General features: G+C 44.3%; 1 protein-coding gene across 1 annotated transcript in view; it reads right to left on the reverse strand.

Annotated features, from left to right (window-relative positions):
* LOC117464329 (1-phosphatidylinositol 4,5-bisphosphate phosphodiesterase delta-3-A-like) overlaps positions 1-14,359 on the reverse strand; it is a 65,339-nt gene that overhangs the window by 3,528 nt on the left and 47,452 nt on the right. The window contains exons 12-15 of the mRNA XM_034106697.2: positions 12,336-12,452; positions 10,833-11,011; positions 10,242-10,377; positions 1,054-1,203 (exon numbers count right to left, since the gene is read on the reverse strand). Coding sequence (XP_033962588.1) covers positions 1,054-1,203; positions 10,242-10,377; positions 10,833-11,011; positions 12,336-12,452 — 582 coding nt within the window. The remainder of the gene's footprint in view (positions 1-1,053; positions 1,204-10,241; positions 10,378-10,832; positions 11,012-12,335; positions 12,453-14,359) is intronic.

Here is a 14,359-nt window from a genome sequence, read left to right on the forward strand (position 1 = left end):
TATGTGTCCCCGGTGCGTCGGGGAACTCACAGCATCAGAAAATAAAACCCTCTCTCTTTTCCTCCGTACCCAAATCTTTTAAAAACGGGTGTACAACGAGCGGATACAGATTCCATCCGTTGTGACGTCATAGCGGCGGCGGACCCACAGAAAGTTGCTATCAGAAATAATGCCTGACGTGTTTTGGACGTCTGTGTTTACATTAGCAAGCTAACAGAGCTAGCCTGTACTGAAGAGCACATGTGTTTAAAAAGCAGGAAATAAAAAAAGAACTCACCTTGTGATAAACCTGCAAGAGAAAAAGCATTTGAGCTCCACACTGTTTCAGAAATAATCCTTGACGTGGTTTAAACAGGATGGCGTTTTATCACAACCGAATGTAACTTTATCTCCGGTAGAATTCTGATCAGGCATTAGCTCCGCCTCCTCCTCCTCTTCTTTTTTTTTTTCAAGCTAAGGACCCAAAATCTGCGTTTCTCTAACAGGGCTGCAAAAGAGGTGTTTGAGCAGTATGAGGGATGGCTACAATGGGTGATCTGTTTGGTATTTTGGTATGAAAACTCATCTCTTTCGACTCCACTTCGAGCGATAGAACTATTAACAAAGCACTTATATACTAATAAAGGGCTGGCTTATCGAAAGCCAGTTGAGTAGCACTTGAAATGTTTTTGCTCTATGAAGCCTGATGTACTTATATGATTCTGTTTTCTTCAAGTTTGTATTTTGTTGGTCGAACGCACTTATTGTAAGTGGCTTTGGATAAAAGCGTCAGCTAAATGCAATGTAATGTAATGTATTTTTTATGTTTTATATAGGTATGGCCCTACAATATATTTTTCAAATATAGCATGATAGGTCCACTTTAATCTGTAAAATAAATGTAGTGGAGTAAAAAGTAAAACATTTGCCAACAAAATGTAGTAGAGTAAAGCGTATAAAGTGGCCGAATGAGAAAACACTCATTCGGATATGTTACATCCCACCACTGGTCAGGAGAGCAGGTGATTACTCATACTGCACTGGTACCATCAAACTCCCCTCCTCCACACACACCTGTACGCAGACTGGAGAAAGGCAGGGTGTATTGTCCCAGGAAGTCGTTGCTGGAGGTGTAGTCATGGTCCTCCACCAGGAAGCGGACCAGAGCCAGGTCAGGAGCGTGGACGGTGAAGTTGAAGGTGCAGTCCCAGCGGGGGTTAAAACCTGAAACAAGCCGGAACACTTACTGACAGACCTATCCACAACAAAAAAACTTCAAGATACAGTTATACGAAATGTGTTGACATAGTACATTTAATTAAAGTCAGCGTTTCAGTTCGTTCAGTGTACACCAAGTTAGAGTTCCCCTTTATTGACATCTCCAGAAATGTTCAAAAAATGTACCATACTACACACAAGGTGCTGTGTATAAAAGCTGCCCTCTGCTCCTGATACTAGGATGAGCTAAATGCAGAGGGTAAATAGCACAGTGTGTGCAGTGCTGTATATCATGTGTGACGATAAAGAGGGAAATCGATCATTTAAATAATCCATTTCCATTCCAAACTGGATGTTATTTTACACTATCAATTAAAGGGGACCTATCATGCAAAATGCACTTTTGTACGTCTTTTATACATGAATATGTGTCCCCGGTGTGTCAGGGAACTCACCAAGTGTCAGAAAACACAACCCTCTCTCTTTTCCTCCATACCCAAATCTCTAAAAAAACGGGGCTGCAACGGATCTTATCACGCCCCCCTCCTTTGCAGGGGGGGCGTGATACCACAGCTCATTTGCCACAGAATCAGCCCTTGCAAAAACAGGGCTGGAATACAGCAAATAGAGCGAAATGAGGCATGGCTAAAATACATGATCTGTTCGGTATTTTGAAGAAAAAAATTCACAAACATGTTTTATATAGGTATGGCCCTACAATTTACACTGAACAAAAATATAAATGCAACACTTTTGTTTTTGCTCCCATTTTTCATGAGATGAACTCAAAGATCTAAAACGTTGTCTATATACACAAAATAACCATTTCTCTCAAATATTGTTCACAAATCTGAAAAAATCTGTGATAGTGAGCACTTCTCCTTTGCCGAGATAATGGGATTCTTCCGCAGGGTGGTTGGCATCTCCCATAGGGATAGCGTGAGAAGTTCAGTCATCCGGGAGGTACTCGGAGTAGAACCGCTGCTCCTTTGCGTTGAAAGGAGCCAGTTGAGGTGGTTCGGGCACCTAGTAAGGATGCTACCTGGGCGCCTCCATAGGGAGGTTTTCCAGACACGTCCAGCAACCTAGGACCAAGTGGAGGGATTATATTTCTTTGCTGGCCTGGGAGCGCCTTGGAATCCCCCAGTCAGAGCTGGTTGATGTGGCCAGGGACAGGAACGTTTGGGGCTCTCTGATGGAACTGCTACCTCGCGACCCGACCACAGAAGGACCACTTACTTTTTTAAGTCTTTTAAAAGTATGTGTTTTTTTAAAAAAATGTTTACATCGACTGGCCATTCATCCACAAAAAACACACTGGACTAGGTCAGAAACCAGAGGAGACTGTGAAGTCCACCGTAGACGGACAACATTTGGACAAAATGTTTCTCTCCATTAAAGGCAGCTCATTGTGGAATAGCCTCCCAACTGAGATACGGGATTGTCCCACTCTCAATAGTTATAAAGGACAACTTAAAGAATGGTTGAGCAACAAACAGACGTGTAATCACCGCTAAATGCACTTTTATACAGGGTTATCTCCTTGCACTTTATGTAGCTCTTTTATCTTCTCTTGCACTTTATATATCATAGCTGCAACATTGTACTGCCATGTGGTAAATGCTTGTTTGCTGCTCATGCTTTCTGCATATCATGTATTTATTTTTACTATGTACACTGAACAAAAATATAAACGCAACACTTTTGTTTTTGCTCCCATTTTTCATGAGATGAACTCAAAGATCTAAAACATTTTTTAGAATACACAAAATAACCATTTCTCTCAAATATTGTTCACAAATCTGTGATAGTGAGCACTTCTCCTTTGCCGAGATAATCCATCCCACCTCACAGGTGTGGCATATCAAGATGCTGATTAGACGGCATGATTATTGCACAGGTGTGCCTTAGGCTGGCCACAAAAAAAAGGCCACTCTGAAACGTGCATTTTTGCTTTATTGGGGGGGTCTGAAAACCAGTCAGTATCTGGTGTGAGGGGTAGGATTGGGTTGGGGAAGAGGAGAGGAGGAGGAGCCCTGCGTGGTGCACTGGCTCTCGGTAGATAGGTGTTTAAAAAAACATTAAAAACCTCCGTAAAGATAAACCTTATAAAAACCCTTTTAAAAGCATCATAAAAGCTCCGTAAGGACAAGACCGTTTCAAAAGAATGGTTAAAAAGTGCAGAACGGAGCTGGACCACGGAACGGCGGCAGAGTATGTTAAAAAGCAGATCTCCCCGTCCCAGGATCTGGAGGGTGGTGTGTGTGTGTGTATGTGTTTGAGTGTGTATGCGTGTGTGTGCCGATGTATTTACGTGTGTGTGTGCGGAGCTTGTCCCAATGGAATCTATAAAATACCCTAAATGAGAGGAGGATCTAAAATGGTCAATTTAAAAGTGATTCAAGTTCTATTAGTATAAGCCATGCATAGAAGTGTAAGTGCAGTTATAACACAAGTGCAATGATAAAAATACAAATAATTAAAACAATCTCCCCAGTAATATTAATTAAAAAAGTAAAGGGAGTGTTAAAATGAACTAATAATAATAAAATAAAGGCACACCGGGTTAGTAAAATCGTATAAAATGAACTGGATGTCACTGAAAAACAAAAACCACTCAAATCAAGGTCGGGTAAGTCTAAAAGATTCCAAAGGGTAGGTGTTTTTTGGCTCTGTTTATTTAAAAGGGTAGCAGGTAGGTGAAGAGTTCCTCTCTGCAGGTGGTTTTCTGGCCTCCAGGTAATAAAATAATTTAAAATAAATATAAATAAACAAATAAAAACGTCCCTCCTCATGTGGCTTTGATCATTATCAGATAAAAACATACACATATATACATTTAAAATTATAAAACATGTAAGAAGTAATATTAAAAACATAAATATTTATGAGATAAATAAGATAGTGCTAAAAACATGCGATAAAAATGTAGCACACCAATAAAAAAAGTCCGGATGAGGAGGATCTATAAATAATTAATAAATAAATATAAGTGCTAAAATACGTGGAGGGCGGATTACAACAGGCTGACACACCCGCAGAGAAGAGAATTAAAATCACCCATCTGCAGGGGAGAGACCATGGGGGGAGAAGAGATCACACAGGTTAAAATGGGCCTTTAGTTTGCCTGAAAGGCTGGTCAGGCTCCCTGAGTAGGTTGTGATGAGGGGGACCAGGGCAGGGCCGGACGGCCGGGCGGAGATGTCTCTGTATTTCTCTATGAAGGTGCGGCTGACCTCCGCCTTAATGCTTCTAAGGAAGCGCCTCGAATAGCCCCTGGGTCTCAGCGCACTAAAGAGGATTCTGGTAGCCTCCTCCACATCCTCCGCGAGGGTGCATATCCTGTGGAAGCGGATCAGCTGAGACTTAATCAGACCTCTGTACGTGTGCCCAGGGTGATAGCTGGTTTTATGGAGGAGTGCGTGGCGATCTGTGTCTTTAAAGAAAACCCTGGTGGCAAGTGTCTTGCTGTGGTCGCTGGAGCTGCGGAAAAAGACCCCAGTGTCGAGGAACTCCACAGTGTGTGTATTTAACTGATGTTTGAGTTTTATTTTAGGGTGATGTGTGTTGAGGATGTCTGAGAAGGTGAGGAAGTCCTGTTCTGTGTGATGCCATAGGCCAAAGATGTCATCCAAGTACCGGAAGTACAGAAGGGGTTTGAGGGGGAGTTTAGTGAAGACCGTTTCCTCCCAATGGGACAGGTAGATATCCGCGTAGGCTGGCGCATATTTCCGGCCCATCGCACAACCACACAGCTGGAGGTAGTGGTTATTGTTGAACATGAAGTAATTGTGGGTGAGTGTGAGGTGGAGCAACTGAATGATTTGGCTGTCGGGTCTGGGTTTTTATTGAAGGAGTGCTGAATTGCGGTGAGGCCAAGTGGGGTTTCAATGTTGGTATACAGTGAGACTATGTCTATGGAGAAAATGAGAGTGTGGCTGGGTACTGTGAGGTTTTTTATTTTGTTAACAAAATCATAAGTGTCTCTGAGATAACTGGGGTGGAGTTTTGATAGGGGATTAATAAAATGATCGATGTATTCTGTTATGTTGTAGGATTCTGAACCGCAGTCGCTGATGATGGGGCGGCCGACCGGAACCACAGAGGGGACCTTGGGGAGCAGGTAGAAGAGGCGGGGCCTGGGCTCCTCCGGACCATCCAGGTATTGTGTTTTGTTTATGATTTTGTCGGTGTAAAGTGTTGCTGTAATGTCCCTAACTAGTGTTTGTGTTTCCAATTGAAGTGGGTGCGTCAGTGATCTGTAGTATGTGTTGTCTAGTGTTGGAAGCACATAGGCAGTTAAATAACTGCCTATGTGCTTCCAATATATAGTTGTCCCTATCTTGTATGACTATTTGGCCCCCCTTATCTGCAGGTTTGATGACTATGTGTTGGCTGTTACCTAATGTTTTAATAATTTGTAATTGTTCCTGGCTAATGTTGTGTGTGCTGTGTGGAAGGGGGCGCCAATGTGTGAGTGCTAGTATATTATTATTAATTAGTTGTGTTATTTCAGGTGTTGATGTTGCCGTGTGTGGTTCCCAGGTGGACGGTCCGGTGAACAGAACAGGCTCCCGCCCCTGGCTCCCCAGGAAGTGGTCCATGATCTTAATCCGCCTGTGGAAGGCGTGGAGGTCCGCCCTGATCTCCGGTCGGGTGGGGAGTTTGGGTGTTGGAATGAATGATAAACCTTTTTCCAGTAGCTCCAGCTGTGCGGCCGTGGGGGAGAAAACGGCAGAGAGGTTGGTTATATTTGAGCGGTGGGGAGTTGTAATGCAATTATGAACCCCGTTCAGTAGTTTAAATGCTGCTTCCAGTACCTGAGTAACATCTCGGCCGTCTGCAGGGTCCAGTGGATGTTGTCACGTGAAGTGACATGGAAGAGTAGTGGGTTTATTTCCGGTATGAAGTTGTATTTGGAAGCTATGGTGGCGTTGAGTGTGGTGAGTGCAGTCTGCTGGTGGATGGTCAGACTGTTGGAAAAGTTTATGATGGGGATGTAAATGGTGTTTCCACATGGCGTGCAGTTATTTAATAGAAGATGAGAGTGCAGTGTCTGAGAGTCCATTATTGAGTCCTACTGATATTATAACTTGTGAGGTGTTGTGACATGGGGGAAGTTTACTGAGAATCGAAGTTATGTGATGGAATTTAGCACCCGGAAAGCTATCTATCTGAAGGTGGGGGTCTGTAAAGGGGGGGATGCGGGAGAGATTGGAGTCCCCGACAATAAGGGTCCTCTTCAGCAACTCCAACGACCATACCTGCAGTTTCTTAAAGGTTCTGGGATGTGTGTACGGTTCCGGGCGTGTGGGGGAGCCAGGTGCCGCTGCAGAGACCCCTGTGGAGTGGGAGGTGGATGTCTCAGATGTTAGGCTTGAAGTCAAACTGACTCTCAGTGGGCCTTTGATCATCACTGATGTTATGTTTACATCCACCTCAGGGCTCAGTATGCTTTCCAGGGGCTCCACAGCAAACAGCTCTGGCTCCCTCTGCTGGTTGTTGTGCAGAACTGGAGGTGAAAAAGAGGAGATAGTGTTACTGCAGGGGTGAGCGACATTACTGTGTATCTGTATGGAGGGTGGAGAGGGAGGTGAAGAGATGGAAATGAGATGGGAGGGGGAGGTAGGTGTCTGTATTAACGGGGTATCTACTCTCTGTGGGGAGGGTGGCACGGAGGGAGGGGAGGAAGGAGAGACGGAGGGCCAGGTCAAGAACCCAGTCCCATCGGCCCCCAGACGGTCGAGCACGGTCCGAGGGAGCGGATGGACCTCAACCCGCACCCGGCCTCCAAGAGTGCGCTGAGGCAGGGGCCGAGGAAGCACCCCCAGGCCCCCCGCCACAGCCCTCCCCCCCCCCCCGACGCACAGAGGCCTGAGGAAGTAGAAAGAGACGTAGGGAAGGAAGAGGGGTGAGGAGTCAGTTTAGAAGGGGGGTTAGTGGGTGGTTTGTATTTGGGCCAGGTGGGGAGTGAGGAAATGGGGGGAGGAGGAAGGGGGAGGTGAGGGTGAGGGTCAGAGGGAGATGAGGCAGGAGGGAGAGTGAGGTTGGGTTTAGGGCTTGGGGTGAGGTTGGGTTTAGGGCCTGGGGCGAGATTAGGATTAGGTGAGGGAAGCGAGACCTTAGGTTTAGGATCAGGGGCAGGGTAGGGGTTAGAAAGGTGAGTTGAGGGAATAGGAACTGGAGCAGAAGGGGGAGGAGAGCAGGGAGGAGAGGGATGAGGATGGGGAGGGGGTGAGCAGAGTGATGAGTACGGCCACAAAGCTACACCCAAGAGTGCATGCCTGCCAGCAGTGGGAACATTCCTAGACAAGCGGACCTACAGAGATGGCCTCATCTGAAAAATGTTAATTTGCCTGAAATAAATGCAGGGATTGGACTGTTGATAGGAACCAATGTGGCTAAGGCCTTGGAACCATTGGAAGTCATATGCAGTGTGGATGATGGACCCTATGCAAGCAGGACAATCCTGGGCTGGACAGTGAATGGACCACTAGAAGGAGTGAGTGGGAATGCAATGGACTTTGACAAACCAGAAGTATCTGTGAACAGAATCTCAATTGTGAATTTGGATGGACCTTGGCAACAGCAGTTCAGCGCAGACTTCCCTGAATGCAGATTGGAGGAACAAGCTGGAATGTCAAGAGAGGATCTCAAGTTTAAGAAGTTTGCAAAGAGAGTGTTTTTTCAGCAAGAGGCGAAGAGGAAGTGTAAAAAGAAAAGTTTTAAAGATGAGAAGAAGCCTCATCTCAAATCCCAACAAAAGCCCTCTCCTTCAACGGCTGCTCAGAAAGCCCCCGCTGCAAACAAAGAAATGGAGAACAGGATGAAGTGGACCAACGTGCTCTACAAGGCCGAAGGACTCAAAATCAAAGACAACGAGGACATGCTGAGCTCCTCGTTGAAGGAGTGGGGCGATCAAAGCGAGAATATCGTGGAGAAGATGCAGAAACGGCAGGAAGAGACGGAAGAACATCCAACATCAGTGACATCTTTTCCACAGTATTGACTCTTTCCGACTGACAGACTTAAATGACACTAAGGATTGTCTTTAACTGAGCCAAGGTGGTGGTACCTTTTGGCCTGACTGACTTGTGACTCGTACACAGAAAAGAAGAAGGAAACTACACATACATGAACTGCAACTGCATGGACTTGATTACTAAGTTATAATTTTCACATGTCTCCCATTTGAATTGTTAGTAATTATTATGTATACTATCCTAATAATTAGAGGCTGGTGTGTAGGAGCCATGATCGCTGTTGATTGGTTGGCTTGGGTCATATGGGTATAATCCTGTTCACCCGTGTGAGGTGTGAGTGTGTGTGGAAGAGAGGGTGACACGGGGCCGTTGTACTTTTTTGTTGACCGCAAGACTACAATTGCTTGGATTATAACAATGTATATGTCTGATCACCGAGTTGTTTAATTAAACTACCATACTACGAAACGGATTCTCAGATCTCAGCGAGTACTTTTTTTAGCATGTCATACAACAGCAAACAGGCCCGGCCTCAGCCTCTCAGCGACTTAGTTTGTTTCCTGCTGTCGCTACATTTTGCTGATTAGACGGCATGATTATTGCCTTCGCATAGAGTTGATCAGGTTGTTGATTGTGGCCTGTGGAATGTTGGTCCACTCCTCTTCAATGGATGTGCCAAGTTGCTGGATATTGGCAGGAACTGGAACACGCTGTCGTATACGCCGATCCAGAGCATCCCAAACATGCTCAATGGGTGACATGTCCGGTGAGTATGCTGGCCATGCAAGAACTGGGATGTTTTCAGCCTCCAGGAATTGTGTACAGATCCTTGCAACATGGGGCCGTGCATTATCATGCTGCAACATGAGGTGATGGTCGTGGATGAATGGCACAACAATGGGCCTCAGGATCTCGTCACGGTATCTCTGTGCATTCACAATGCCATCAATAAAATGCACCTGTGTTCGTCGTCCATAACATACGCCTGCCCATACCATAACCCCACCACCACCATGGGCCACTCGATTCACAACATTGACATCAGAAAACCGCTCACCCACACGACGCCACACACGCTGTCTGCCATCTGCCCTGAACAGTGAAAACCGGGATTCATCCGTGAAGAGAACACCTCTCCAACGCGCCAGACGCCATTGAATGTGAGCATTTGCCCACTCAATTCGGTTACGACGACGAACCGGAGTCAGGTGGAGACCCCGATGAGGACGACGAGCATGCAGATGAGCTTCCCTGAGACGGTTTCTGACAGTTTGTGCAGAAAGTCTTTGGTTATGCAAAGCGATTGTTGCAGCAGCTGTCCGAGTGGCTGGTCTCAGACGATCTTGGAGGTGAACATGCTGGATGTGGAGGTCCTGGGCTGGTGTGGTTACACGTGGTCTGCGGTTGTGAGGCCGGTTGGATGTACTGCCAAATTCTCTGAAACGCCTTTGGAGACGGCTTATGGTCGAGAAATGAACATTCAATTCACGGCAACAGCTCTGGTGGACATTCCTGCTGTCAGCATGCCAATTGCACGCTCCCTCAAAACTTGCGACATCTGTGGCATTGTGCTGTGTGATAAAACTGAACATTTTAGAGTGGCCTTTTATTGTGGCCAGCCTAAGGCACACCTGTGCAATAATCATGCTGTCTAATCAGCATCTTGATATGCCACACCTGTGAGGTGGGATGGATTATCTCGGCAAAGGAGAAGTGCTCACTATCACAGATCTTTTCAGATTTGTGAACAATATTTGAGAGAAATGGTTATTTTGTGTAAATAGAAAATATTTTAGATCTTTGAGTTCATCTCATGAAAAATGGGAGCAAAAACAAAAGTGTTGCATTTATATTTTTGTTCAGTGTATTATTCAAATATAGCATGTTAGGTCCGCTTTAAATAAAAGTGTTTTTGTTACATAAAACAACTATCAATGTTGTAGTTTTCAAGATCTATAATTACCATAAGCATTGCATTACATGTATGATCTATTCTACCAAAAAGGTTGCTACTGCCTTTAATTGGTCAAAAGTTCTTGGGTCAATAGAGTAGGCATTTACCATTGTTGTCCACATGAGGCGTTTTCTTCTTGTTGATGTCGATGGGAACACCATGAACCTCCACCCACACATGAGGGTCCACGATGGAGGTGGGTTTGTCCCAGTCTGGTTTAGGCAGCTGTTGAGCCGAGATGACCTGAAAAACAATAAAAAACAGAGCATCATTTCATTAGAGAATCATTATTCTGAGAGCAAGAAAAGCTTATCTGGCAACAGTTCAAACACTAATGCAACTACACTCTTATTCCCTCCATGGCTCATGTTAAAAATCATGTGTATACAGTTCATTGCATTTAATCACATTAACGGTGAATACTTGTGTGTATGAGGCTTACTGGCAATGAATGCCGGGGGATTACAGTAGTTGTATCATTGCATTGTTTTCTATCGTGTGTTTTATATCAGTGCAAACTATTGTCTCATTTGTAAATGCTTATACTTTGCTTTACATTGTCATTTTTTATCCACTTCTTTAAGTTGTAGCGTAAAACCTTTGTTATGCCTTGTGGACATTTTATAAAAATAATTGTGGTTTTATGCTAGGCAGAATCATTATCTGTCCAGAACCCAATGACAGTTTGGCAGCCCTACCCGGAAAGTGAGCAGCACAGGTCTGTGGCCTGGACCCCCCCCAACGTTCTCCGGGTTGAATTTGGTGTCCGGCTGGCACATGAAGGGGGGCTTCAACATGTACCCACACTGACTGTTCTGCAGGAAGCGGCCCCGATTCAGGTCCATCTGCTCACCTGGGGTCTGAAAATTCAAAGCAACTGGAGAACACACACAGATGTGTTAGCGGCACACCATCAGACTGAGGTCATCTGCAACAGTCTCTTTCACTGTTTTACTTTATTGTCTTATATTTATATATACAGGTTTTGGGAGTAATGGATTACATCATCAGAATACAAAAAAAAGTTTGTATCCAATGTTTTAAATATAGATCGATATATTATAGTTTTTCTTTATGGTTTATATTCAGGATACTTTAATTCCTCTTTTTAAATACCTTGATTTATTAAACAAAAATATGTCTATAGCCGCGTTCACACTGCGGTACTTTTCCCACAAAGGTTCATGCGAACTTAGTTCATGCGAACTCTTTAGTTCGCATGAACTAAGTACAGATCGCGTTCACACCAGAAAAAGTCCCTGGGGGTGGATTAGGCAAATGAAGCCGCTGACGTCACTTCTTCTTCTTCTGCTTTGGGTTTACTGGCAGGCCGAAAACCACTTCACGGCGTATACTGCCGCCCAAAGTCCCCGGCCGGAAGTCCCCGGAGTTGGGGACTAGCTTCTACTGAAGCCTTCCGAGTAAATCGCCAGAACGCCGACACCTCCTCATCTCCACCGCTCCCATGTTTTATTTTGTGTTGCCATAAGTTAGTCTCTCTGCGTTTCTGCGCTGGGCTAATGCTAATGCTAATAATGCTAATGCGAGGATAATAAAATGGCGGCTTCACAAAACTTTTTGGGAGTTTTACGGGGCATGGTTTGCAATTCGCCCAGCCAATCAGGAATATAGCTCTTTTCTCAAAAAAGAGCCGCTCGAAAGTCCCTGCTCTCTAGCAGGGACTTTCGAGGGGGTAAAAAGGTTCGCATGAACTACTTTTAGTACCGGCTCTTTTTGGTGTGAACGCGATCATGAACTAAGTTCACATTAACCTTTGTGGGAAAAGTACCGCAGTGTGAACGCGGCTTATGCTTTGGATTAATGTATAACTCTTAAACAGTTACAACATTTTTAATATGAAATATCTTGGTTTTCTTCTTTTATAAGGTTACATTGTTACATACACGTAAGTAAAACACCTCATGTCTTATCTTATCAACATATATATTTTGATACTTTTTTCTGACAAGTCACTAGTTATTTTAACGGATTACATTTTTAAATGAACCCTCCCAACCCTGTTTATATATTTGTATGGCATTGTTGTAGGAGCCGAGGACTTTAGATTTCAATATCAAGAAGTACACTGTAGCTACTGTGCATAGGATGATAAAGCTTTGAATCATTTGAGAGGAAAGTAGGAACTAAGATTGTGTGACTTATTGACTCTGTTTCTCCTGGGACATTAAATCAGCTCTCACCAATTTGACAGCCTGCGTTCCACATCTCCTGAGGGTTGTAGTTGGAGGACTGGAGGCGCTGGCCTGATGGGTAAATCCTGCTGAGCTGGTGGCTGTTGTGACGCACAAAGTACATCCCTGGAGGACAAGAGAGCACCAATTAGTCCAATTATAAACTAAAGAAAGGCACATTTAGTACTCTGTTACAAGTAGGGATGGGTATCGAGAACCGGTACTTAGTCAGTACCGGTAGCCGATTGGACGGTATCGGTTAAGCCGCTGGACAAACGGTGCTGCTATCGGTATATGAATTACGCTACTTCCTTAATTTAAACAATTCTGGTTGGTTGGGAACCCTCATCCCGTGTGACGTATCCGGTTTGAGTACCCCTCTGATTGGCCACTGTGAATGCCACTCGTCATCTCTCCTAACAGCACTCTTATTATTGTGAGACTCCCGGGGGGAGACGCAACATCTTGCAAGAAACAGCATCTTAACATTTAACAACCTATTAATGATGCATACCCGCTTAACGGGAAGAAACTCAGCTAACAGACGATATCAACAATTTTTACCAACACGGAACAGAAGTCCAACACCAAGTCTAAATCAATACTTAGCGAAACGGGCTAACGGGGCTAACTTTAGCACATAACTGGCAAAAGCGATCTTTTCTTTTGTCTGCACAAACAACATATCACATGAAAGCTGAGATTCCACAGATTCCATTGGTATAAGTCTCATCACTGTACGACCAAAACTCACTGAACTATAGCAGCCAGGAAAGAGCAAGAAAACAACTTCACTTTACGTAGCCATGATGATAATGATGTCTTACCTTTGCTGTTTTGTGATCAAAAGTTGTATTCAAGGGCATTAAAACGCTGCAGAAGGTTAATCTACGGTGGCCCGGAAGTGCAAGTCAAAACAACATTTCACAAAACACTACAGCATTTCACAAAACGCTACAGCATTTCAGAAAACACCACAGCATTTCACAAAACACTTCAACATTTCAACTTTTACGGAAAGGGTATCCCTTTAGGGAGAACACTTCTTGTTTGTGATTGGACAGAGCCTGCCAGAGAAGCACTGCTGTGATTGGTTGTTTTTGCTGCCAGTCAAGAAATGACGCCTCGTGATTGGTCAGCACCAGACATGTCCCAAAACATCAACCGTTAGCTGTTAGCACACAGAGCTCACAGCTCCTCATTTCTGTTCAGAAACTGGACAAAAGTTAAACATGTACAAACCACAGACTATCAGTGTTATGGCGAATACAGTCACTGTTTTATCTGTGTCTGTATCATGTTGTTGTGAGTTTGGACAGAGCAGCTACAGGTTAGTTTAGCCCAGTGGTTCTCAAACGTTTTCTGTCATTCCCCACTTTGAACAGGTGGTCCTTTTCAAGCCCCACCTGTCCCTGATCGCGTCCATTCGCGACCCACCTATCACATCTCTGCGCCCCACTTTGAGAAACGCTGGTTTAGCCTGATCGATCCGATCTCCATTCAGAAAAACACGCATTTTAAAAGGTTTTTCGCCTGCCGTCTTGTCTGCACACTTGTCTGTCAAAGCATTAATTCATGGTTTTACTAACCGGTATCAGTATGTTGTTACTTCGGCATCATTTTGAAATGTGTATTACAATTAATTAACGGTAAAATATGTTCATTTTGTTGTAGTCTACCATAGTATTTACATGGTGATAAGCCCTGAATATTCGCATAGCTCTAATCGCTCGAGTTTCACCGCAGCTGTCAGCTGTGTTTACTCCTGTCATTCAAACAAGACGCGCTGGAGAGGGGGCGGGGCTTATATCCATGCAAATACTATGCCTATACCAACTACAACAAAATGAACATATTTTACCGTGATTTAATTATAATACACGTTTCAAAATGATGCCGAAGTAACAACATACTGATACCGGTTAGTAAGAACCATGAATTAATGCTTTGACAAGTGTACAGACAAGACGGCAGGTGAAAAACTTTTTTTAATGCGTGTTTTCTGAATGGATATCGGATCGATCAGGCTAAAT

This window comes from Pseudochaenichthys georgianus, chromosome 19 (assembly GCF_902827115.2).
Source record: "Pseudochaenichthys georgianus chromosome 19, fPseGeo1.2, whole genome shotgun sequence".
Classification (NCBI taxonomy): Eukaryota; Metazoa; Chordata; class Actinopteri; order Perciformes; family Channichthyidae; genus Pseudochaenichthys; species Pseudochaenichthys georgianus.